The 24,564-nt window shown below is 37.8% G+C and overlaps 1 protein-coding gene across 1 annotated transcript in view; it reads left to right on the top strand.

The window, feature by feature from the left end:
- LOC124804954 (esterase FE4-like) overlaps positions 1 to 24,564 on the top strand; it is a 103,460-nt gene that overhangs the window by 14,924 nt on the left and 63,972 nt on the right. The window contains exons 3-7 of the mRNA XM_047265345.1: positions 2,117 to 2,248; positions 12,155 to 12,305; positions 19,266 to 19,451; positions 19,624 to 19,826; positions 20,094 to 20,259. Of these exons, the coding sequence (XP_047121301.1) occupies positions 2,117 to 2,248; positions 12,155 to 12,305; positions 19,266 to 19,451; positions 19,624 to 19,826; positions 20,094 to 20,259 (838 nt within the window). The remainder of the gene's footprint in view (positions 1 to 2,116; positions 2,249 to 12,154; positions 12,306 to 19,265; positions 19,452 to 19,623; positions 19,827 to 20,093; positions 20,260 to 24,564) is intronic.

The following is a 24,564-nucleotide window of genomic DNA, read 5'->3' as shown; positions in this document are numbered from 1 at the left end:
AGCACTCTGATGTTACTCATAAACAAAAAACCAAATTTTAAGAACTGAAAATAAATAATGAATCCATATAATATAAGGAAAGCACAAAATTTCTTGGAATGCATGTTGACTATTAATTAAAGTGGGAAGTAAATGTAAAAATACTTAATAATGGAATCACTACAGTAAGTTATGCACTCCAAATTTAACATAAAAAATACTGACTGTTGTGTTGAAATTTATTTAGTACATGGTTATGAAACTTGAGATAGCTATAACTTACGTCTAGAGAGAAAAATAAAATTAGAACTGAGAAAAGTTTATTGTACCATGCCATCAAATTATATAGAAAATTAACACAGTATGTAAAGGACATGGACACTATCTGCTCTTTCAAAAGAGAACTATAAAAATATTTACAAAATAAATTTTTATATGATAATGAAGTATCTGAATTGAAACAGATTACTTAATCTAAGAAGTTCTGTGTTATAATATATATGGAAATAATATGAATTTAAGAGTAAAAACAAATGTAATTATATTAAAAGAAAATTTATAGTCAATTATTGTGTAAGAAATTTTTTTTAAGCTGTTAATTTTTCAATGTTTTTAATGATGACATGTTTACAGGATTAATAAAGAAATCAATCAGTCAATAAATGATGTCATATTTAGGATGAATTTTTATTGTACAAAAACAACGTTCATAGCTAATCATCTTTGTTTCAGAAGCCAACTAGTATGTATAATTTATTAGCATAATGTGTATGTTTGTGTTTGTGTGTCTATCGACCTGCCAGCACTTTCGTTTGGTAAGTCACATCATATTTGTTTTTAGATATATTTTTCCCACGTGGAATGTTTCCCTCTATTATACAGGGTGATTCAAAAAGAATACCACAACTTTATGAATTTAAAACTCTGCAACGACAAAAGGCAGAGCTAAGCACTATCTGTCGGCAAATTAAGGGAGCTATAAAGTTTCATTTAGTTGTACATTTGTTCGCCATTTCAGCCAATAAAGTTTTTGGTCCCTTTTTCTTCGAAGGTGCTACTGTAACTGGACTACAGTATCTGGAGATGTTAGAGAATTGGCTGTTCCCTCAGCTCGAACAAGAAGCACAACAATTCATATTTCAGCAGGATGGAGCGCCACCACATTGGCACTTATCTGTCCGTAACTACCTGAACGTCAACTACCCGAGGCGATGGATCGGCCGCCAGGCAGCCCGTGACAGAGCACGACATCACTGGCCTCCAAGAAGCCCTGATCTTACCCCCTGCGATTTTTTATTATGGGGGTATGTTAAGGATATGGTGTTTCAGCCACCTCTCCCAGCCACCATTGATGATTTGAAACAAGAAATAACAGCAGCTATCCAAACTGTTACGCCTGATATGCTACAGAGAGTGTGGAACGAGTTGGAGTATCGGGTTGATATTGCTCGTATGTCTGGAGGGGGCCATATTGAACATCTCTGAACTTGTTTTTGAGTGAAAAAAAAACCTTTTTAAATACTCTTTGTAATGATGTATAACAGAAGGTTATATTATGTTTCTTTCGTTAAATACACATTTTTAAAGTTGTGGTATTCTTTTTGAACCACCCTGTATTATTAGCATAAGAAAATTATAGAAAAAGTGAGTCTTACTAAGTTGTTCAATAGAGCCTTTAGAACAAAAATAACTTATAGTAAATAGTCATTGGTTATCCTAATGTGAGTCACTATAATATTGGTAATATCCAAAATGGACCTTTCACTCTCTGACTAGGCATATACTTCTTTTGAAACTTCCTGATGAACTGAAACTGTGTGCTGGAGTTGAATGTGTACCCTGAACTCTGCCATCCATAGACAATACTCTTACTGACTTGACAAGGTCATGGTTGAAATTCCTGTTTGTGATAATGCATCAGACTTCATCTTCCTTTTTTCAGTTTATATAGTAAATAAAAATAAATATCATTGGTACTGACCTGAAATGAAATATTTTAGTAATGCTTTCAGTATATTTATTGTTTACAAACAATGTCTGTTTTAATATTTCATCTTGTCACAAAAATACCTAATGCTTTAGGAGACTTAACAAGTATCAGTTGCACTGTTGAATACATTTTGTGTAATATTTCCAGCCCCCTGTGGCCAAGCAACCATGGGATGGTGTAAGAGATGCTTTAGCAGCTGGCTCAATGTGTGTCCAATTGGATACTGGAGCTGATAGAGGACAGGAAGATTGCCTGTTTCTGAATGTATATACACCTGAGGTAAGATTGTTAGGTCAGCTTCAGCAAAATTTAATTATTTATCTTAAGCATTTTTGACAGTAAGGTCTACTGTATATGTTTGGATGAGGGTAACTGAATTGTTTGTTTTGCTATGTGAACATATTTGAAGAACTATGGTACCTGCAGTTTACATCGATCTATAACAACCAAATAAACAACATTTCAGGATGTTGGTTGAAGTTCTTTTGAGAACTGTCAGTCCAATAATAACACTTCAGTCCTAACAAAATGTACACTGGTGATGTGCAGCTACTTACAGTATAAAAAAGACGCTACTGTAAGCACTTAGTCAATAAGTGTGAGTAATATTCTAAAGAATATTTCTAAATATTTGAAGTGAGTCGTTAATGGTCACAATAAATTACATTTTGATTGTTGTCTTCTCCTTAACATCAGTTTTCTGATCACTACTTGGTCACGAACAAACTGAGAATGAGACTCCATGTATATGAATATAATCATGGGTTGATTGACCATCTGTGACAGATTATCACTTGCGTTTAGTTATCAATATGTTATGATCTTACAAATTCTGGAATTCGGTATAACAGTCATTTCTTTGTGTTGTGCCGAGTATGGTGAAAATGCGCTACACACAAAAATACAAGAAGAAATGGGAGGATAAGCCAAAATTTAAAGAATGGCTGACACCAGTTCCTGGAAATCATTCTAAATCAAGAATCAAGAACTTTATTCACCATAGATCATTTTAAAATGACATTGGCTTTGTCATACAGGATGTACTAGTACATACAGAATAAAGAAAATAAACAAATGTTAGTACATTATAGAATACATTTCAAGCACGGCAGTGTACCAAATTACACCAGGATAGCTTCTGAAAGTTAATGCAATAAGCTATACTATAATCTAACATAATATACTATTGTATTGTTTATTGTATACACTATGTAATTGCACATGATTAACCACAGCACACAATAATATGTTTAACTACAGACAACTTTTAAATGATCCTCCACAGGCATCTCAAAGAACTCTTTAATGTCATAGAATGGATGATCTGACAGCCAGCTGTACCACTTAGTTTTTAAAACAATTGTATCCATAGATTGAACATGAAAGGCAGTTTATTGAACATTTTGAGTGGATTTACTTTGTGGGAATTTCCTGTTCTTGCTAATCTGTGGCACGGTATGTCTAATGAATTACCCTTAGCCCTGGTGTTGTGTTCATGTATTTCCTTTATGGCAATAAATTCTGAAATATTATTTTTAATATAGAGTACAGACACACAGATGTATAAGTTTATAACTGTGAGTATTCTGAGTCTGGAAAAAAGAGGACAACAGTGCTCCCTATGACCTCTTTTACATATTATGCATGTGAGTTTTTTTGTCATTTCAAGAAGTTCTTGATGTAAGGGGAGTGCCCCCATATAATCAAACCATATGAACTATGTGACTGGAATAGCCCAAGGTATGTCACCCTAAGGTACTCCAAGCTCACTACCTGCCCAAACTCTTTGCCTTTACAAATGTCTGCTTGTGTCTGTGTATGTCCAGATGGATATGTGTGTGTATGCGAGTGTATACCAGTCCTTTTTTCCCCCTAAGGTAAGTCTTTCCACTCCCAGGATTGGAATGACTCCTTACCCTCTCCCTTAAAACCCACATCCTTTCATCTTTCCCTCTCCTTCCCTCTTTCCTGATGAAGCAGCCATTGGTTGCGAAAGCTAGAATTTTGTGTGTATGTTTGTGTGTCTATCAACCTGCCAGCGCTTTCGTTTGGTAAGTCACATCTTCTTTGTTTTTAGATATATTTTTCCCACGTGGAATGTTTCCCTCTATTATATTCATATCATTATATATATATTTTTACTGGTGAGCAAGGATAGCATAAATCTGTGTACTTTTTAAAGAAGCTATCAAAAGTAATTTCAGCTTCCTTTTTTCCAGATTGACGATTATATATAAAGTCCCAATCTGCACTTTCTAATCTATCAACAAACATACTTATTTAATCTTCCTTTTGTCCTCGTACTGTTACTACCTTAGGTTCTTCAGTTTTAACTGGCTGCCTCTTACAGAGTGTAGGGAGTAGTGGCTCATGATCTGCAAGTCCACTTCCTGCAAGTCTGACTGTAAAATCTTCCCTATGGAAATTCACAACAATATTGTCTATGCAGGCATTCTTACAAGTGGCATGGTTATTTGTACAATAGAGGTCCAATGATCTTAGCATATTCAAAAATGTCCATGCAACTGACCTCTGTGTGTTTAACATTTCTATGTTGAAACCACCACATACAGCAATTCTTGTTTTACTCTTCAATGTATTTTTAACTATTAATTCACATTTTTCAATAAACAAATTTACATCACCATCTTGTGACCTGTATAGACTAACTGCCACTAAATTTTCATACACTAGTTTTACACAACTAAACTCCCCTTCTAGTTCTGAGAAGTACATAGATAAATCAATTCTGGAAAACTTTATTCCTTCTTTGATAAAAATTTCAGCACCACCATTCGTTCTCTGTTTTGTACGTATCATGTCTCCCACAACATACCCTTGGTGAACAAACATATTTACTTGTTCTTGTGTTAACCAGTGTGCAGATACATATATAGCATCTACATGCTCAGTGTTACATAAATGTTCTAATTCTAAAATCTTATTTTTAATACAACATATTTTTTTTAACTTGCAGAAAAGTAAGTAGTTCGTTTCTGTCTGTATTCCTCTGAGAGCAATTTGACTCTATATTCAAAATTGTAGGTTCAGCTAATGTCTTTAATCTTGACGCACTGTGATCATCTGTGTTACGATAGTCACATACCTGTTCATCCACTTGATGAATTGGTTTGTTAACTGCTTTCTTCTGTGAAACCACCACTGATCCCATTAAAAATCCTGGTCCATTGGTTGTGGTTTCTTTCTTCAGGTTGACTGCAGTATTCCACCTGTTGGTATTCTGATTCCTTGAGCTTGAGTTGCCATTCTTCTTTTTGCAAGTAGTCCTCTCTTCTTATATGGTGTCTTCTTTCCTGCCATATCATTTGCTGCTTCTTCTGACTTTTGCACTGATCCCAAGGGTATATTTATTTCTTGAGTAATTGTCCTCTCCACACTTACAGAATTCACTTTTAAGGATTCTGCTGTTATTTGTGCTGGAGTTGTGTCAGTAACAATTCTCACTGATTCTTTGTCTGAGACTGCAGTATCCTTCCATTTAAGGTCTATTGTTGTTTGTTTCCACTGATTCATAAATACTTGTGGCAATTAGTTCTTTACCAGTTGCATTTAGGTGCTGTCTATGTGCTGTATACAGCTCCTTGTTACTAGGAATAGTAACAAAACAAGTGTTATGGAAGCCTTTCGCTATTTTTTTTTTTAGTTTTCTGTTTGTGGATTGAATTTCCTGGTTTACACAAGACCATTCAGGCAGGTCTGTGTGGTACACCAACTACAATCACATCTGTATTTTGCAATGCAGACAAGGCTTTATGTAGTGAAGGAATTGCCAAGTTGGCTTCATTCTTTGCTACATCATTGGCCCCTGCCAAAATAACTGCAAAATCTTCATTTGTCAGATTATGCAGGTCATTGCATTTTTTTAATATTACACTAGTGGGGGCACCTGGTATCACTTTCCCTTCAACATCATATTTATTTGAAGCTAAGTTTAAAATGTTTCTTGCACAGACTCTGCCATGGCTATCAGAGGCAATGAATATTTTGCATCTCATACTCACTGACTCACTCTCAGGAGCAAAGGTTTCCATTTTCATTGCTGCACCTTTAGATTGCTCTCCTTTTTGAACTGTGTTCTGTGTCGTGGTATGCACGCTGTGTTGTGAATCATGTTTTATGTTGGATGCCTCAAATCTGTAGTAAATACACATTTCTTCCTTGGCTGATTCTCACTTCTGTAGTTCGTTTGTTAGCACACATATAATTGTTTTCAAATACTTAAGTTCCTTTCTTACTATTCTGAGCTCATTCTTTAACCTTTCTCACAAACATGTTCTGTATGAAAACAATCACTATATTTCCAGCTTTTCACTCTATCCGTTGCATTTACACATGAGTAATTGAATTTCCCTTACACTTTGCACAACTCATGCCTTTTCTTGTTGTTTTGTTACAGGAAAACGGTTTATTCCACACTTCCTCACTTATTTCGTAAATAGTAAACAGATTTTCTGAACTGGTCATGGCCGTTGTGCACAAGTTAGTAACAAAACAAAATATGTCCCTATTCTTTAAACAGATTACATGACTTTAAATCCTTGTGACTTCACAATTATATAACTCTTATTGTACGTTTTTGTGGCCAGAAAACTTTAGCTTGGCTTGATGAATTGCACCAAAAAATAATCCCATATAGCATTGTGGAGTGAAAGTAAGAAAAGTGTGGCAACCCTTTCATTTTTATATCCCTTATGTCTGACAGAATTGGCATAGCAAATAGAGATTTGTTTAGACGCTTCAGCAGTTCTGTGGTGTGCTCCTCCCAGTTGAATTTATTATCAAGCTGTAATCCTGGGAATTTAACACTGTCCACTTATTCTATCTGCTTGTCATCATATTTTAGGTATATACTTGTGGGACACCCCTTACAATTTCTGAACTGCATGTAGCATGTTTTTTCAAAGTTTGGTGACAAAGAATTGGCTAGGAGCCAGTGATTAATGTCCACAAATATTTTATTAGCTGACCTTTCTAAGACTACACTTGATTTGCTATATATTGCAATGTTTATATCATCATCAATGCAGTGTTTGTGTCATTGGCAACAGAACACTTCATAATAGGAAGGAACCTCCATGGTATACAGTCATTGTAAATCAACTTCTAATGAAACAGTGATTGCTGCATAATAGATGTAAAACAAAGCATAGGGCTATAGATAGAGGGATACTGAATGAAACGTGTTTGGCTGTCAAGAAAGAAATGCATGATGTCTTCAATGACTACTGTAGCAGAATATTGTCAAGTGGTCTTTCACAGAATCCTAAGAAATTCTGATCATATATAATGGCTGAAAGTGGCACCAAAGTTAGCATCCAGACTCTAACAAATGAAACAGGAACTGAAATTGAGGGTAGCAGAGTAAAAGATGAAGGCTTAACTCTGTTTTTAAATGTTCCTTTACAAAGGAAAATCCAGAATTGTCCCATTATAATCCTCATACTACTGAAAAGATGAGTGATATAAGTATTAGTGTCCGTGGTGATGAGAAACATCTGAAATCGTTAAAACTGAACAAAGCTCCAGGCCCCTATGGAATCCTTGTCAGACTCTAAACTTAAAGTGTGGCTGAGTTAGCCCCTTTCCTAACTATAATCTATCATAGATCCCTTGAACAATAAACCACGCCCAGTTCTTGGAAAAAGGCACAGGTCACACCTGTCTACAGGAATGGAAGTAGAAGTGATCCACAAAACTACTGTCCAATATCCTTGACATTTATTTGCTGTAGAATCTTAGAACATATTATGATCTCAAACATAATGAGATATCTTGAACAGAATGACTTCCTCAAAGCCAGGCAGCATGAATTTTGAAAACATCAATCATGTGAAGCCCAACTCGCACTTCTCTTACATAATATACTGAAAGCATTGGATCAAGGCAAGCAGGTAAAGGCACTATTTCTTGATTTCCGAAAAGCATTTGACTCAGTACCACACCTTTACTTATTGTCAGAAGTGTGATCATATATGGTATCATGTGAATTCTGTGACTGGATTGAGGACTCTTTGGTATGGAGGACACAGCATGTTATCTTGGGTGAAGAGTCGTGATCAGATGTAGAAGTAACTTTGAGTGCACACCAGTGATGGGTGTTGGGACCCTTGCTATTCATGTTGTATATTAATGACCTTCCACACAGTGCTAATAAATAGAGACCATATTATATGCATGTTGCATGTTACATACGCATTTGCATATTTGGCCCCTTTTCACCCATTATTGCATACTTTAACTAAAAACTAGTGATGACGCATATTTTCACTTCATGTTTACAACACTTTAAAAATTTTGACGGGTGGTCTCGAGTTCAATCTATTTTTGATGCCTCACAGATTGACTGGAAACTAGAACTGCATGCAGTTGCTAACTGGGAAGCCATTGCCTAGAAAAATCCATACAGAAGAGGAACAGGAACAGGCAGACAGAGTCAATGGTCCTGTGCCCACACCACCTGTTAATCCCCTCTGCTGTCATACCGTACACACTGGCACCATCCTGCAACATTTACACATGATGGAACTGTTTTATATTGTTGAGTTTGTGAGAAAAACTTTTCGTGAAACAGAAAGTTTCAAATAGACCAGCATGTCAAGACAAGTCTTCACATCACAGGAAGGCAGAAGAAAGGACCACGACAACAACTTCTGATAACAGCGAGTTGCAGTAGCAGCGATTTGTCCATAGGTAACCAAAAAAGTTGGTTTAACATGGATCTATATGAAGCATTCATTGCATGCAATATTCCTCTCCACAAACGAACAAACCTTATCCTCTAATGCTTCCTGTGAAAATATTGCTTAAATCAAAATATTTCAGATGAATCAACACTGCATTAAAATTACATACCAACAATTTACGTAAATATTCTGGAAGAAATACACAATGAACTCAAGGACAGCATTATCTGGATTTCAGCTGACAAAACTGCAGATGCTTGTGGCCATTACACTGTAAATTTAATTGTTGGTACTCTAAAAGAAGAGCTTTCTTCCTCTTATTTAGCGGCCTGCAGAGAACTTGGAAAAGTAAATCATTCTACTATCACCAGATTTGTGAATGAGGGTATTAGAAAAATATTTACAGAATATTCTGCACATAAAAGGGTGTTTGTGTTTATTTCACATGCTGCTCCCTATGTGATCAAAGCAGGAAAACCCCTCTGACTATTTTATCCCAATTTGATTCATGCCCAATTGATGCCTTAACCTTGGGCTATTGTGCCATTGCTGCCATGTATTCCATTGTCAATGTTTTCTCGTTAAAGTGGCTTCAGTTTATTTGGTTAGCTTTCTCAGTTTGTTTTCTGAATTGTAAGCAACAATGTGTCGAATGTTGTAAAAATTACAACATGTGTCTGCTGGTATTACAGTTGGAAGTTTTGTTCGAGCTGTCAATGTGCAGAGGAAAGTGTACTAAAACATTAATTATATCTGCTCATTGTTTTTTTAGTTTTTGTAGATGCATGTTAAATGTTACTTTGATACACTGACATCTGAATGTATTTATTCAGTTCAATTCTTTGATGTTTTGTTCCAATTCAAAGGGTATATCAGACGAAGAAATTCGCAAAACTGCTCGAAGAAGGTGATGATAAAGTCTATCCAGAATTTTCAGACTTGGAGAAAAGTAAAGTAGATTTGAGTGATGAAGACACTGAATAGAACCATGCCAGTGAATCTGAACTTGAAGGTGAGGATGGTGATGATCCAAAGAGACAGCAGATGTATGAGTATTCTCTATTGAAAATACAGTTTCACGTTGGTGTAAAAGTGAGTGTGCTAAAACATCAAAAACCAACAGAAAAAACATTGTGCAAATTCCACCAGATCCAAAGAGAAATGTGATGGGTATGACTGATAAAGTTAGTGCTTTTTTTTTAAAGTAATTGACCTTGACTTTATTGATGAAATCATAAATTATACCAATACCTATATAAATAAACAGCGAGATACACATCAATTCTCACACAAAAGAGGAAATAAAGTGAAGAAATAATGGCTGTGTTCAGGATTTTTTTTAAGAAGAAGAAAATGCTTTCATGCTAATGTACTGGAACTCTGGGCAGCAGACAGAACAGGAATGCTACTGCTTAGGACTGCAGTGCATTACAATAATAGGTTTCTGTTTTTTCTAAGCTGTATGCAATTTGTTGATATGGGAATGAGGAGTGGCAGGAGAAGAACTGATAAGTTAGCTGCAATTAGTATTGTATCTTTTTGCTGCTAACTGTCAATATTATTACAGCCTGGTCAATTCACCACGATAGATGAAATGCTTCAACCCTCCGGAGACTGCTGTAGATAGATTCAATACATACCAGCTAAATACGGGACAAAAAGGTTTTCTCTGTGTGATGCAAAAACGTTTTATTGAAGTAATCTGGAGGTTTATTGCAGCATGCAACCAAAGGACAATATCAGGTGTCTAATACTCCTAAGGACATAGTGAAAAGATATGTGGTGCCTATAGAAAATTCTAACAGGAACCTTACAGCTGAAAATTGGTACAATAGCTACCTCCTTTCTGAATATTCACTGCAGAAGATTATCACTTGCATTGGTACAATGGAACAGATGTGAAATTCTTCCATAATTCCTCCTAACCAAAACAAAAGAAACTGGAAGTGCAATGTTTGGATTTCAGTAGGATAAGAACTTAGTTTCATATGTTCCTTATGAAAACTGTGCTATCACACTTTTGTCTGCTGTGCATGACGTGGCGACAATGGATGAAGAAACACACAAACCTGAAAACATAATTGAGTACAATATGACAAAAGGTGGAATTGATGTTGTAGCTGAAATGTGTACCTGATACTCCATTTTAAGAATTGCAAGGAGATGGTCATTGGTTACCTTTTTATTTTTCTGAACATTGCTGTGTTTACTTCACAAACAAATTGTCTGTGAAAGGTCTAACAAAAGTGAACATATGTCAAAAAACTGGCTAAATTGTTATTTAAAGAATTAAAAGACCAAAAGTTTTCATTATCAATGTTGAAGATAGTGAATATGAACTGGTTTTTTTTCAGTAAATATAATAATTAGTTTAAGACAAGTTTGTTTTTACTGACAAATGACCATGTTGTAAATTATACAATGTGCGCCTGCTCATGTGATGACAGTGAGTGCTCCTGCCGGAGGGTTAACATCGAACTCTGATTTGACAACTGACTACACTGTCATTGCCTTACTTTGATGATGCCATTTGTTTTCCTGTCTTCACACCCTCTTTTTTGAAGAAAAATATGGCTTCAGAAAGTGTAATGTAGTCAGTAAAATGCCTGTTCTCCTATATTTTAGTCCATTGATGAGTTGCCTTTTCCTGGCATTTTCAGTTTAATTGCTGCTCTTCTGGAACCATAAGGAGGAATCAAAAGGTCTCCATTTGAGGACTTTGGTGCAGCATATGTGCAGTGAGATATGACTCTGACATGCAGGCAAGGGATTGGTGTGGCATTCGTGTCTTTCTGAAGTGCATACAGTAAATGCAGAAATGTGAACTATGGCAACATTATTACCAAATGTGTCCAACAGGATCAGTGTGCTGATATTCTTTTCTTGGCAGCCAAAGGATAAACACTGGTAGACTTCCACTGGAGCATGAAGAATGTGTATGGGGAAACACATCTGTCAAAAACTACCATTGTGGAATGGTGCGCCGAAGAGTGCTGGTGCTTCATAGTAATGTGTGTCCCCGTATCACAAATGTTGTAACACAGAAGTTATGCCAACTCATGTGGAAGACGTTCAAACATCCATCATGTAGCCCTAATCTTCTCACAGGCTGTTAACATGCCTTTGGCCTCTTATATAATGCCTTGAAGGGTCAGTGATTCCTGTTGGATGAGGATATGCAGCACACAGTTATGGACTTTTTCATGCAGCAAGACATGACATTTCACTAAATGACTGTCTTCAACCTGGTGCATCAATGGGATGATTGCTTCAGTGCTCATAGGGATTTTGTCTTATTGGCATACCAATTCCGCATGGTATGCCCTCGAACAGAAACTTTACGATCGGCTCTTCTATTATTTCTTTTGTACCAGTGGTTGGTCTTGTCTGTCATAGGGTTTTTCAGCTACTGGGACAATTGTTTAATTTTTGTGGTTAGTCTTTATACTTTGTAGAAATAAATTTTAAACTGATTTTACAGTTACCAACTGGAACAACCACCCTGAGACCAGTTATGGTATTCATACATGGAGGAGGTTTTGTAAATGGGGCAGGAATAACGTATGGTCCTGACTACTTTGTGGAAGCTGGAGTTGTTGCTGTGACTATTAATTATCGCCTGGGTCCATTAGGTATGTGAACCAAACTCAGGTATTTTACCTATGTCACACTTAATGATAATTGATTTATGAGTATATCCTTCTGTTCAATATCTGTTAGTATGGTCAGGAAGTACATTTGCTTTATTCGTTACTGGGGCATAACTTGACATAATGCTGAAAGTGAATGTTTCTGTCAGATCTCTTGGTCAATTATTTACTTTTTAGCATACAGCATCACTGAGAATTACAAGTAGACATTTTTAGCAGCTTTTTTGTCATCTTTCTGCTTTAGTTTGTCCAATATTTAACCATAAAATGGCTTCAACATCAGGAAGACACTAACTGTCTATCACCTTCTGTGGACTAATGCTTAGAAAGAAAAAGAGAGACTGAGAGAGAGTAAGAGAGAAAGAGAGAGAGAGAGAGAGAGAGAGAGAGAGAGAGAGAGAGAGAGAGAGAAAAGTAAAAACAGAAAGAGAATATGTCTGACAAGCATTTATTGTGTTCACAAATTGATAGTTCAATAGGAAGTTGATTATCACATAGTGTGTAATTATGGTTGTCACTCCATTACTGTATGCAGCCAGAGTCATGTCCACAAAAATATACACCTACAATTATATGAATATACTGTAAACTACTGTGGGCGCATGGCAGAGGGTAGTTAGCATTGTATCACACATAATGCTTTCTTTCTGCTCCAACCGCATATGGAATGTAGGAAGAATGGCTGCTTCAAGGCCATTCGCAGTATTCTATGACAAGACACATAATTTGTTTCAGTTCCCTTTGTAGACTGCCTGCATTTTCCTCTCTCCTGCAACGAAATTGAAGTCTTACCACACTGAGAAATGAAAACTGTGTATTTGTCTTGGCAAATAAGAAACTCCAAGCCCCTGAAATGGAAACTGAAGAAGCATGTGAGATTGTTTGGGAAACACTCAATATCAGGAATGAGCATAAAATTATATTTGGATTCTTCTACTCACCAACAGCAACTTCAGAGAAAACCTCATTTCACTGGTACAGAATGATTATAATTAAAGTTAAACTTTCAAACTGCTGTAGAAATAACAGCACTGGTCAGAATGATGTCAAATTGCAACAGAATATTATCAGAAAAGGGAGAAAACGTATGGCAGAAGAAAGATAAATAGTTACAAAATGTAGCAATAGATGGCACTGCAAGCATCATAATTTAAGAGTGGTCAACTACAAATGACAAATGAATCACACAACAATGCCTAAGTCGTATGTCTGACATTAAACAAACTGTACTGCTCAGTGCACATGGGTGTACAGGTGTGATGCTATCAGGTACATAAGCCCATCCACCATGACAACATTGTTTCACATCAGATGGGAAAAATCGGTTTCTAATTGTCTTGAGGCTAAAAACCACATAAAAAGATATCTGTCAAAATGAAATTGGATTATTAACTTCCGTATGACTGGTGCAAAACATGTTCAATATGCTGTCCACTGTTTTCTGCAACAAGTTGAAATTGAGAAACAGCATGTTCCACAAATTATTGACGTGTTTCCAGGGTCATGTTCAGAATGTGTTGTGCAATGCGTGTCTTCAATGCAGCTAAGTTTGCAGTTGGAACACTGAACACAACATCTTTCAGATAGCCCCACAGCCAGAAGTCACACACATTAATATCAGGTGATCAGGATGGCCAGGCTGTAGGGAAATGATGACTGATAATTCTGGCATTTCTGAAATGATGCCTCAGCAGCTGCTTAACTGGATTTGCAATGTGCAGAGGTGCACCTTCTTGCAGAAAATGACCACATCTATGCTGTCGGAGAGGTAGAATGTCATGATTGTGCAAAAGATGCTCACAGTGCTTACCAGTAACGGTATAGGTAACAGAACTGGAAGCACCTGTCTTTTTGAAAAAATATGTCCCTATGATAAATGATGCCATAAACCCGCCCCACACAGTGACCTTCTCAGGATGAAGTGATACTGGTTGATTTATGAATGGATTTTCCATGGCCCATATTTGACTATTCTGTATATTGACGTATCCTGTCAGATGGAAGTGGGCTTCGTCTGTCCACAAACTGTTCCACGGCCAATCATTGTCCACTTCCAATGCAAGCAAGAAATTCTAAAGCAAAGATCTCTCTTGCTGGCAGGTCAACAGAAAGAAACTCGTGCACATGGGTAATTTTGAACGGATAGCAAAAAAGGAAGTTTTGTAGGATTTTACGCACCATGCTGATGGGTATGTCCAGTGTTCTGGCAATTCTCCGTGCACTATACGTTTGCACACCACAACTTGTCTCCCCCTGCACTGCTGTGGCCACTGCTTCCACTGACATCAAATCAATATATTTCCTCCCTCTACCAGGTTGCATATCAAAAGAACCTGTCTTTTTGAATTTCTGAATCATTTTCTCCACACCAACGACAGTTGTCAGACCAATGACTTTTTTTAAACCTTTCAGCATCAGGAAATTCTGTAGAGCAACGTGTGCACAGTCATCATACTTGTGATACAGCTTTACAAGCAGAACATGATCCTACATAGAGATAGTAATGGCGAATGTCACAGACGCAAAAGGAGGAAAAGCTGTGTACCCTGCGTATTTATACGAACTTTAATGGGTCACGCACGTGACAGGTGTTTTCATTTATGTACTCTGACACATACAGCACCATCTATTGACCAATTTTCACACTATTTTTTTTTCTTCTGCCATACATTTTCCTCCTATTCCTATAATATTCCATTGCAATTTGATGTCATTCTGACCAGTGGTGTTATTTCTACAGCATTTTGAAAATTTAACTTTAATTATAATCACCCTGTGTGTAAGTCCCTCAGTCATACTGTAATTACAGGATGAGAATTTAATCATAAAGCAGTAAGGTGGGATCAATATGGTTTTGTTAGTGTTGGGCTTGATGAGATATCCTGCAAAACATTACAAAATGCCTTTTATGAAAGCTACCTAAAACAGGTAGTTGAAACCCCACTCATGTGTTTAATCTAAAGACAATGAATAGATCTGATCTCTTTGAGGGAGTCCAAATTGAAACTAGTATTAATAACCATGGGGCAGTTGTAGTTACTGTGATTACCAAGATACAAAGGGTAACTTAAATAAGCAGAAAGATTTATATGTTCAATAAAACAGATAAAGAAGCAGTAGTGTCCTATCTCAATGAGAAATTTGAAATTTTTAGCTCAAGACAGGAGCTGGAGTATAAAAGAACAGCTGACCATGTACTGGATAGATATGTTCATGTGGGGAGGGATCCACCTTGGTGTATAGTGACTATAAAGAAACTTCCAGAGGAACAGAGACTACTGCACAGTTGGTGTAAAACAAAGAATAGGGGTATCGGCAGAAAAATTCTTCATGCAATGTGTTTCTCTGCCAACCATCAAAATTTGAAGCTTTCAATGGCAACCATAGCAGAATGTTATTGCAAGATCTTTAACAAAACCTGAAGAAATCATGCTCATAATTAAAGGCTGTCAGTGGCACAGAGGTTAGTGTCCAGACACTTGTGGATGAGACAAGAATTGGAATTGAGTGTAGCAAAGCAAAGTCAGCAATGATGAACTCCATTTTCAAATGTTCCTTTACAAAGAAAACACAAGATTATTGCCTGAATTTATTTCTCATGCCACTGCAGAGATGACTGACATAGATATTCAACAATGAAAACTCCAAGAAGGAATATCAACAATGTAGGAAAAGCCAGATTGCTACATACCAAAAAGACGACACATCAAGTTGCAGACAGGCACAAATAAAAGACAGTCTTATAAATCTTTCAGCCACTGTCTTCATCAGTAAAGAGAGACACATACACATAATTCACACACACACACACACACACACACACACACACACACACACACACACACACCTCTCACCCATATACATGACTGCCAACTCCAGCATCTCAATCAAGCTGGGATGCAAAGTCATTGCAAGCAGCAATCTGACAAGGCTCATAATCTAGCCTCCCATGTCAAAGACACCAGCCACTTCCATCACCAACTCCCCACCGTTCCCACCCCTTTAACTCGTGGATTCCTACTTGTCACTGTTGACGCCACTTCCAAATACACCAACATCCCTCATGCCCATGGACTTACTGCTATTGAACACTACCTTTCCCAATGTCCTTCAGACTCCAAACCCACTACTTCATTTCTCATACAACTTACTAACTTTATCCTAACCCACAACTACTTCTCATTTGACAGGATGATATATAAACAAATCCATGGGACAGCTGTAGGCACCCACATGGCACCCTCCTATGCCATCCTTTTTATGGGACATCTAGAGGAGACCTTCCTAACCTCGAAAACCACCAAACCCCTAGTCTGGTTCAGGTTCATTGATGATATCTTTATGATCTGGACCCAGGGCCAAGACACCGTCTCTTCATTCCTTCACATCCTCAACACTTTCTCTGTCAACCACTTCACGTGATCCTCCTCAACACAATGTGCCACTTTCCTAGATGTTGACTTTCTCCTCTCTGATTGCTCTGACCACAGCTCTTTCCATATTAAACAAACCAACCACCAACAGTGCCTATGTTTTGACAGCTTTCATCCCTTTCACATCAATAAATCCCTCCCATGTAGCATGGCTACTCAGAGACAGCGTACCTGTAATGACAAAAATTCCCTTGTGCATTATGTGAGGGTTTCACCAAGGCTTTCACAGACTGGCACATTCCCCCAGACCTAGTCAACAAACAGATCCCCATGCTATTTTCCCCCATAACCCCAATCATCCCACCACTCCTAAAAACCAGCCACAAATGAGTGTCCCCTTCCTCACTCAGTACCATGCCAGACAGGAACAACTGAACCACATCCTCCACCAGGGCTTTGATTACGTATCACCGTGGCCTGGAATGAGGAACATCCTGTCTGAGATACTGTCCACACACCCTCCATACAGCAGTCTCCACCCCCTCTGTCCTATCATCTCCTCCCCATTCTCATCTCCCACCCTGCTTGTCTGCAGCACTCTGCCAACACATCCACCTGTCTTTCCCCACTTCTTTCCCCACATCCATGCCCACAACCTCATCATGCTCCACCTGTTGCCAATCTTGTCCCTGACCGCTTCACCAGACAGCATTCATCTCTCTCCCAATCTGTGCATTACTATCTCTTCCCCTCCCCACCACATCTAGATTGCTGCTTGCATCCCATGTGACATGGTATTCTGGCCTTAGATGCTGAAGTTGGTGATCATGTGTGCATGAGGTTTGCTTGCTTGTGTATGGGTGTGAATGTTGTGTGTGTGCCTCTTGTTTTTGCTGAAGGCTGTGCCCAAAAGCTTTATGTGAGTGTCTTTTAATCATGCATGTCTGCAACTTGATCTATCTTCTTTATCGGTAAGTAGCAATCAGTTTTTTCCTGTATCGTTGACACAGATATTACCTTTAGTAGCATTGAGAAACAAATGAAATCATCAGAACTGAACAATGCTCCAGGGCTTGTTGGAATCAATATCCCTCTTCTTTACACATAGAATGTTCCAGATGAGTGTCTTAAACTTGAGCCTACTCTTCATTGCTATTAAATTGTGATCAAGTCTATATCTGCTCCTGGGAATGCCTTACAATCGATTATCTGATTTCTGAATCTCTGTCTGACAATGATGTAATCCAGCTGGAATATTTCCATATCTTCAGGCCTTTCCAAGTATACTTCATCCTCTTATGAGTTTTGGACAGTGTATTCACTGTTAGTACAAGCGCTGCTCAATAAAGAATGATGATAATTTTTATCACTGAATTTTTCCTGTATCTCACTCTCTGCCCTATGTTCCTATTCATAATGAATCCTACTGAAGTTATACAATTTTCTGACGATGTTGATATTACCATATATTCATTTGACCAGAAATTCTCTTCTTCTCTCATTTCAACTTCACTGGCCCCACTACATTTAGACTGAACCTTGGCATTTTCCTTTTCAGATTTTCTAGTTTCTCTACCATGTTCAAATGTCTGGCTTCTCATGCTCTGAATTTTAGTATGCATCCTTTGGGTTGTTTATACAATCTTTTTCTCATGGTTACCTTCCCCTTGGCAGCCCCACCCCCTCATTGTTTCTAATGCAGTAGCACTGTCTTCATCATTGCAGATTATTCTTTTTTTAGGGACAACATCCCACCCCAAAGGCAATAGGTTGTTCTGAAACTCTGTCTGTGATTCTGCCTCTTTGACAAGGCCATTGACATGAGGGTGACTCGTTATACCAGGAGTCTTCAGTCACTGATACTGATGATTTGTATTCAAAATTTAAGCACTGGCTGGGTTCAAACCCATGACCAAGGATGTTTAGGTTAGCAGTCAAAGACACTTCTGCTAGACCAAGGTTTCATCACATTGACGCACAAGCACAACCAACATTTTAAAATGAGCTCAAGAAGTAAGAAACAAGTAATTTCTTAAATGTAAATTCAGATTATAAATTAAATTCATGAATAGGAATTCATAAAAATTGCCTTATCTGTCTAATTATGGATTGCTGTAGGACTTAGATAACTTGATAGAAACAAACACAGAAAAATAAATAGCTCTAACTTTTTAACGTATGGGACAAAAGAAGTGAGGATATAACATTAGGTACAGGAAAGAATGAGTAGGAGGAGGAAAAAGCTACTCAGGCCATCTGATGGAGAAACAAACAACATGCAATGAAGTTTTCCATTCTTCGAGAAAACAGTATACTGATCAGCAAATATTTTCCTGAGTGTGTAGACCTGAAACATTTGACACCATGACATAACAGACAATTGTTACTATGCCTTCTTGTTGCTTAAAAAACTCATATTTTTGAGTGTAAATACTAAACATTATTTTAGATAAAATGTAGTATGCCAGGACTGTGGAGATATTATGTGATCTTTGAACTAGGTAGGGCTTATATGTGAAGTGTTCATATCTTGCTAAAATACTACCACCTGTTTCTTCATATGTTGCAGGTTTCTTAAGTACAGAAGATCTTGTAGTACCAGGCAACATGGGAATGAAGGATCAAGTGCAAGCTTTACGATGGGTACAACAGAACATTGCTGTGTTTGGAGGAGATCCTAATAGTGTCACCATTTTTGGACAAAGTGCTGGTGGTGCTTCTGTCCATTACCTTGTGCTTTCACCATTAGCAAAAGGTATCAAATAGTGGATAAATGTATTCTCATGTCCAGCACCTGTAGCTCAATTATCCATCCACAATTATCTATTGTTGTAAAGCTTCCTGGTAATATTAATGGTGTGCAGAGATATATGTAAAATATGAGAAAAGTCTACTTACTTGTGAACACATCTAACATTTATTACCAGGTTTGTTTCACAAAGCAATAGCTGAAAGTGGGGCTGCACTCAACCCTTGGGCATTTGCTAGAAACACAAGAGACAGAGCATATCGACTAGCCCAAAGTTTTGGTTATTCTGGTGCAAACAACACTACAGACATAGTACAATTCTTGTTAACTGTGGATGCTTACCAACTTGTCTCAAATCCATATGCTGCTCTGCCTATGGAGGTAAGTTTCTACTTTCTTTCTCTAGCTTAAGTGACATTGATTAGTATACTGGATTACTGTCATAATTCCTGCTCATTAAAATTAATCATATACAATAAATTGTGCTCAGAGAGACCATGGTTAAGGAACTATCAAAACAATGTTTGCGGTCATGCAGAATTCTGCATATAGCAAGAGTCTATAAATTAATTTCCTTAATTAACCATTTATCATCATTTTTAACTATGAAAATATGAAATTTAAGAATGAATTACTGTTTCCAAACAGGATATCATGGGTATATTTCAAATGGTGTTTGTGCCCAGTGTTGAACCACAGCATGACGGAGCGTTCCTAACAGCAGAACCAACAGAGCTTCTGTCTCAGGGTGTATATAATGATGTTCCTTACATGACTGGTGGAACATCTGCAGAATGCTTGTTTTATGTTGCACGTAAGCAATAAGCACTAAAAATTATTTATCAACTATAAATCATATTTCTCTTCCTCATACAAAACTCTTTTTCCTCTTTTTTATAGTGTACACACCACTTTCTGAGAATACTACAAATTAAATGAAGTCTGTTACATGCTATACCTACAATTCAGTCTCTGTGGTCATTAATTAGCACATTATTTTATTCTATGAGGTCTACCTGGATAGCTGCGGGCTTAGTACAGCAGATTGCTAAGAGAAAAGGCCTGGGATCGATCCAGTCTGGTCAGAGTTTTTCTCTGTTTGGGGACTGGGTGAGTCACCTAAGTGGCATCACGCAAGAAAGTCTCGCATCCAGCAGCGGAGCCGCCACATGACAAAGGGAGAGATTTTATTTTACTAATCAGTTTATTTATCCTCACAAATTTAGGGCCATGAGGCCTCTCCTACATCTATCCAGGCATTCTACATATTTTACATTATGTTCACATAATGACCATATGGTATAAAAAGAGTTACATTAAATACAGTATACAACCCCAGAGGGCTTACATCTCTTTGTGGGTACATGGGCAATGAGCATGAGGCCCTTCTTTCTTTTCTGTGGTGCAGTCTTACCCTCTAACTATACCTTTTCTCAGACGTGACCTGTAGGACAGGCTCCCTGTTGGCAAACTAGTCTCTTTGTAAGACATCAGTTTTTTCTCACTTTGTTTATTTATTTTACACCACTTTTTTTAGTCAACTCATGTATGGTGTCCACGTCAGAGTGTGACCTCTGTATTTTCAAAATGTATTACAGAAGTGGATTCCATGTTGGGAATATTGCCCAATACACAGCACAATAGTCAGTCTGTGTGTAGAGAATCAGGTACCTGTATGGTGGTAACTTTTTGGGAGAACACATTATTGGTGCCTGAATAATTACCTTTCCACATATGCTGAGAAGTAGTGGAAAGCCCTCACAAGGATCCCAACCTTCTAAAGTAGTTAAAGAAATGAAGATGAAATCTTGGGAGAAGGCTACCCTAGTGACTCTACACCATTGGGCACAGAACTTATGTTGGTTGATGTTGTTCTATCCCCACCAGTGACAAACAGTGACCCCTGGTGTGTGGCCTGCCTCCTTGTCCCCTTCATGCCAAATGTGGACAACATTAAGGACATAATTCAATGCAACTGCAATAGATACTGCTGTCACATACAAGAATTGCAACAACTGATGTCTTCCCATTCTGCGACATGTTTTGCTCTCCAATAAACATATTTCACTTATGAGAATTCTCCAACTTTTTGAGGTTACTGTGACTGCTGTCAGAACTATACTGGCTCCAAGAGGGCATGTGGAGGGGTCTGTACGCTAATTTGCACAGATATCATCAGTGAGTGGAGTCCTCTCCACATCACAATGGAAACAATAACAGTGTGAGTTTAATCACCCCAGTGATCACCATTTGTGTTATTCCCAGGTGGGGCACTTACAAACCTTGAGAAGGCTGCCTTAATCTGATAACTCTCCCACCATCCTCCCCTTTTCTCCTGCTAACAGATTTCAATGTACACCACCACTGTAGGAGAATACCACATCGCCTGGTAGGGGCCTCCTGGTTGACAAACTTCTTTCCAATTTGGACCTGTGCCTCCTCAATGATGGTGCCCAAGAAGAAGAAGAATTGCTCCCAACTGCACATTTTTGATTATCAACATTACAGTCACTTTCTCAAATCTCATGGCTTTGCTACAGGATTGCTAGATAATGACATTTGTGGCAGTGATCACTGGATGTTGTACATATCCACTGCCACTTTCATCCCCTGTCTGTTGCACTGAATCAGTAACAATAAGTGACAGTGTTGGACACATCTCCACTGTGGACACCACACCTCTAGAACTGCTAGTCCCCTTTCTACAAGCCTCCTTTACTTGCAGCCAGGATAATAGTGGACCAAAGATATTGCAACAGACATTCAGGACATTACTGAGTTCTGGAATATCTCAAGTGACATGTTTCACTGACCACCCTCATCACTTTTAATTGGCTCTGTGCAAAAGTTTGGTACCTGGTTACATGTAGTAGGAAGGAATGCTGAGAATGCTATGTTTCCTCCTTGGGAATGTATGCATCATCATAGAGAAGATCCAAAGAAGAGCAGTGCGTTTCATCACAGGGTTATTTGGTAAGCGTGATAGCGTTATGGAGATGTTTAGCAAACTCAAGTGGCAGACTCTGCAAGAGAGGCGCTCTGCATCGCGGTGTAGCTTGCTGTCCAGGTTTTGAGAGGGTGCATTTCTGGATGAGGTATCGAATATATTGCTTCCCCCTACTTATACCCCCCGAGGAGATCATGAATGTAAAATTAGAGAGATTCGAGCGTGCACGGAGGCTTTCCGGCAGTCGCGAACCATACGCGACTGGAACAGGAAAGGGAGGTAATGACAGTGGCATGTAAAGTGCCCTCCGCCACACACCGTTGGGTGGCTTGCGGAGTATAAATGTAGATGTAGATGTAGATGTAGATCATCCCAGGTGTGGTCCATGCTTCATAATCTACTGGTTCATGAAAGATCAACAACTATTCTGGGGCTGCTCCTTAATGGTGTTATTTCTGTAGATATGATGGTTCTTACTGAACTCTTCATGACCCGTGTTGCAACAGCTTCAGCATCCTCTTTTTATCTGGCTACCTATAAAATGTATAAAAGACAACTTGAAGATCAACTTCCTGATCAACTTGACCAACCCTATCCTTTCTCCTTCATACCCTGAAACATATGATGAACCTTTCACTGAATGGGAATTACCAAAAGATGTTGTGTACTTAAAACTACAATTAAGGGAAAACAATTTTCTAAATGATATGTAGTTAACAAAATTTGTAGGATGCACAACTCTAGCTCAGTCATTGATTTCCTGTTAAATACATTTTTTGAAAACTCACAGGCTTACAAAAGTTCCAGTATTAAACTTTTAATCATTGGGATATATACTGAATCAGGAGCAATTATTTTCTGAGTAAAGATACTACTACTAAAATTTATAGAAAGCAGATGATGATATAGTATGCATTATATTTTTCGTAGTCCTCATTAACATTTGAAATACACAATATATGACACACCCACAAATTTGATATTATCAGTGAGAGATGTTGGGGGAATCTGCATAAACAGAATGTTCAGCTGTAAGCATTGTTCTCTATTTTTATGTGTCTGTTGTCTCTACTGAGACATGTACTTCCTGAAGAAAGTATTGGTCAACCCATCTGTCCCTGTGTGAATTCAATAATTTTCTGGTTATACAAGTGTTTTGTTTAAAGAAGTTACTTTGTTGTTGAATACATTGTTGAACAGATGCTCAATCTAGTTCCTACAAACGGGAAGTTACTTATGTTGAGTAATAGACATAAATATACCATACCATTTGCCTTGGAAGAAATTACAATGAGAATTCCACAATGTCCATTGATAGAGCTATTATTGTTTTATACTTTGTGTTAATGGTATGCCTTGTTATTTAAATATGGAGGCATGTGCATGATACAAATCTTGTTGTTGACCTGAGTAAATAAATATGAACAGACAAAATAATATGAGATGTTTGTTGTTGTTACTGTCTTCAGTCCTGAGACTGGTTTGATGCAGCTCTCCATGCTACTCTATCCTGTGCAAGTTTCTCCGTTTCCCAGTACTTACTGCAACCTACATCCTTCTGAATCTGCTTAGTGTATTCATCTCTTGGTCTCCCTCTACGATTTTTACCCCTCCACGCTGCCCTCCAATGCTAAATTTGTGATCCCTTGATGCCTCAGAACATGTCCTACCAACCGGTCCCTTCTTTTTGTCAATTTGTGCCACAAACTCCTCTTCTCCCCAATCCTATTCAATACCTCCTCATTGGTTATGTGATCTACCCATCTAATCTTCAGCATTCTTCTGTAGCACCACATTTTGAAAGCTTCTACTCTCTTCTTGTCCAAACTGTTTATCATCCATGTTTCACTTCTATACATGGCTACACTCCGTACAAATGATATGAGATATTTTTGTCAATATTACTAATTGATTTAAGTATTATTAATTTATTTTACATTGATGAAATATCCCTCCTCCAGCTACCATTGTGTAAAAACAGCAAATAATAAGAGAGATAAAAAGTTTTTGGCTTTAACTACACACATTGCTGGAAACTTCATACACATGCACACACACACACACACACACACACTTGAGCCACCACACAACCAAAGACCAATGCCAATCAAAAGTTACTGACAGTGAATATTAATTACCAACAGATGAGCAATAACTCTGTTTATCTTTTGT

This window comes from Schistocerca piceifrons, chromosome 1 (assembly GCF_021461385.2).
Source record: "Schistocerca piceifrons isolate TAMUIC-IGC-003096 chromosome 1, iqSchPice1.1, whole genome shotgun sequence".
In the NCBI taxonomy this organism is placed as follows: domain Eukaryota; kingdom Metazoa; phylum Arthropoda; class Insecta; order Orthoptera; family Acrididae; genus Schistocerca; species Schistocerca piceifrons.
Note: the sequence above shows the minus strand (reverse complement) of the source record. Positions and strands in the feature narration are given on the sequence as shown.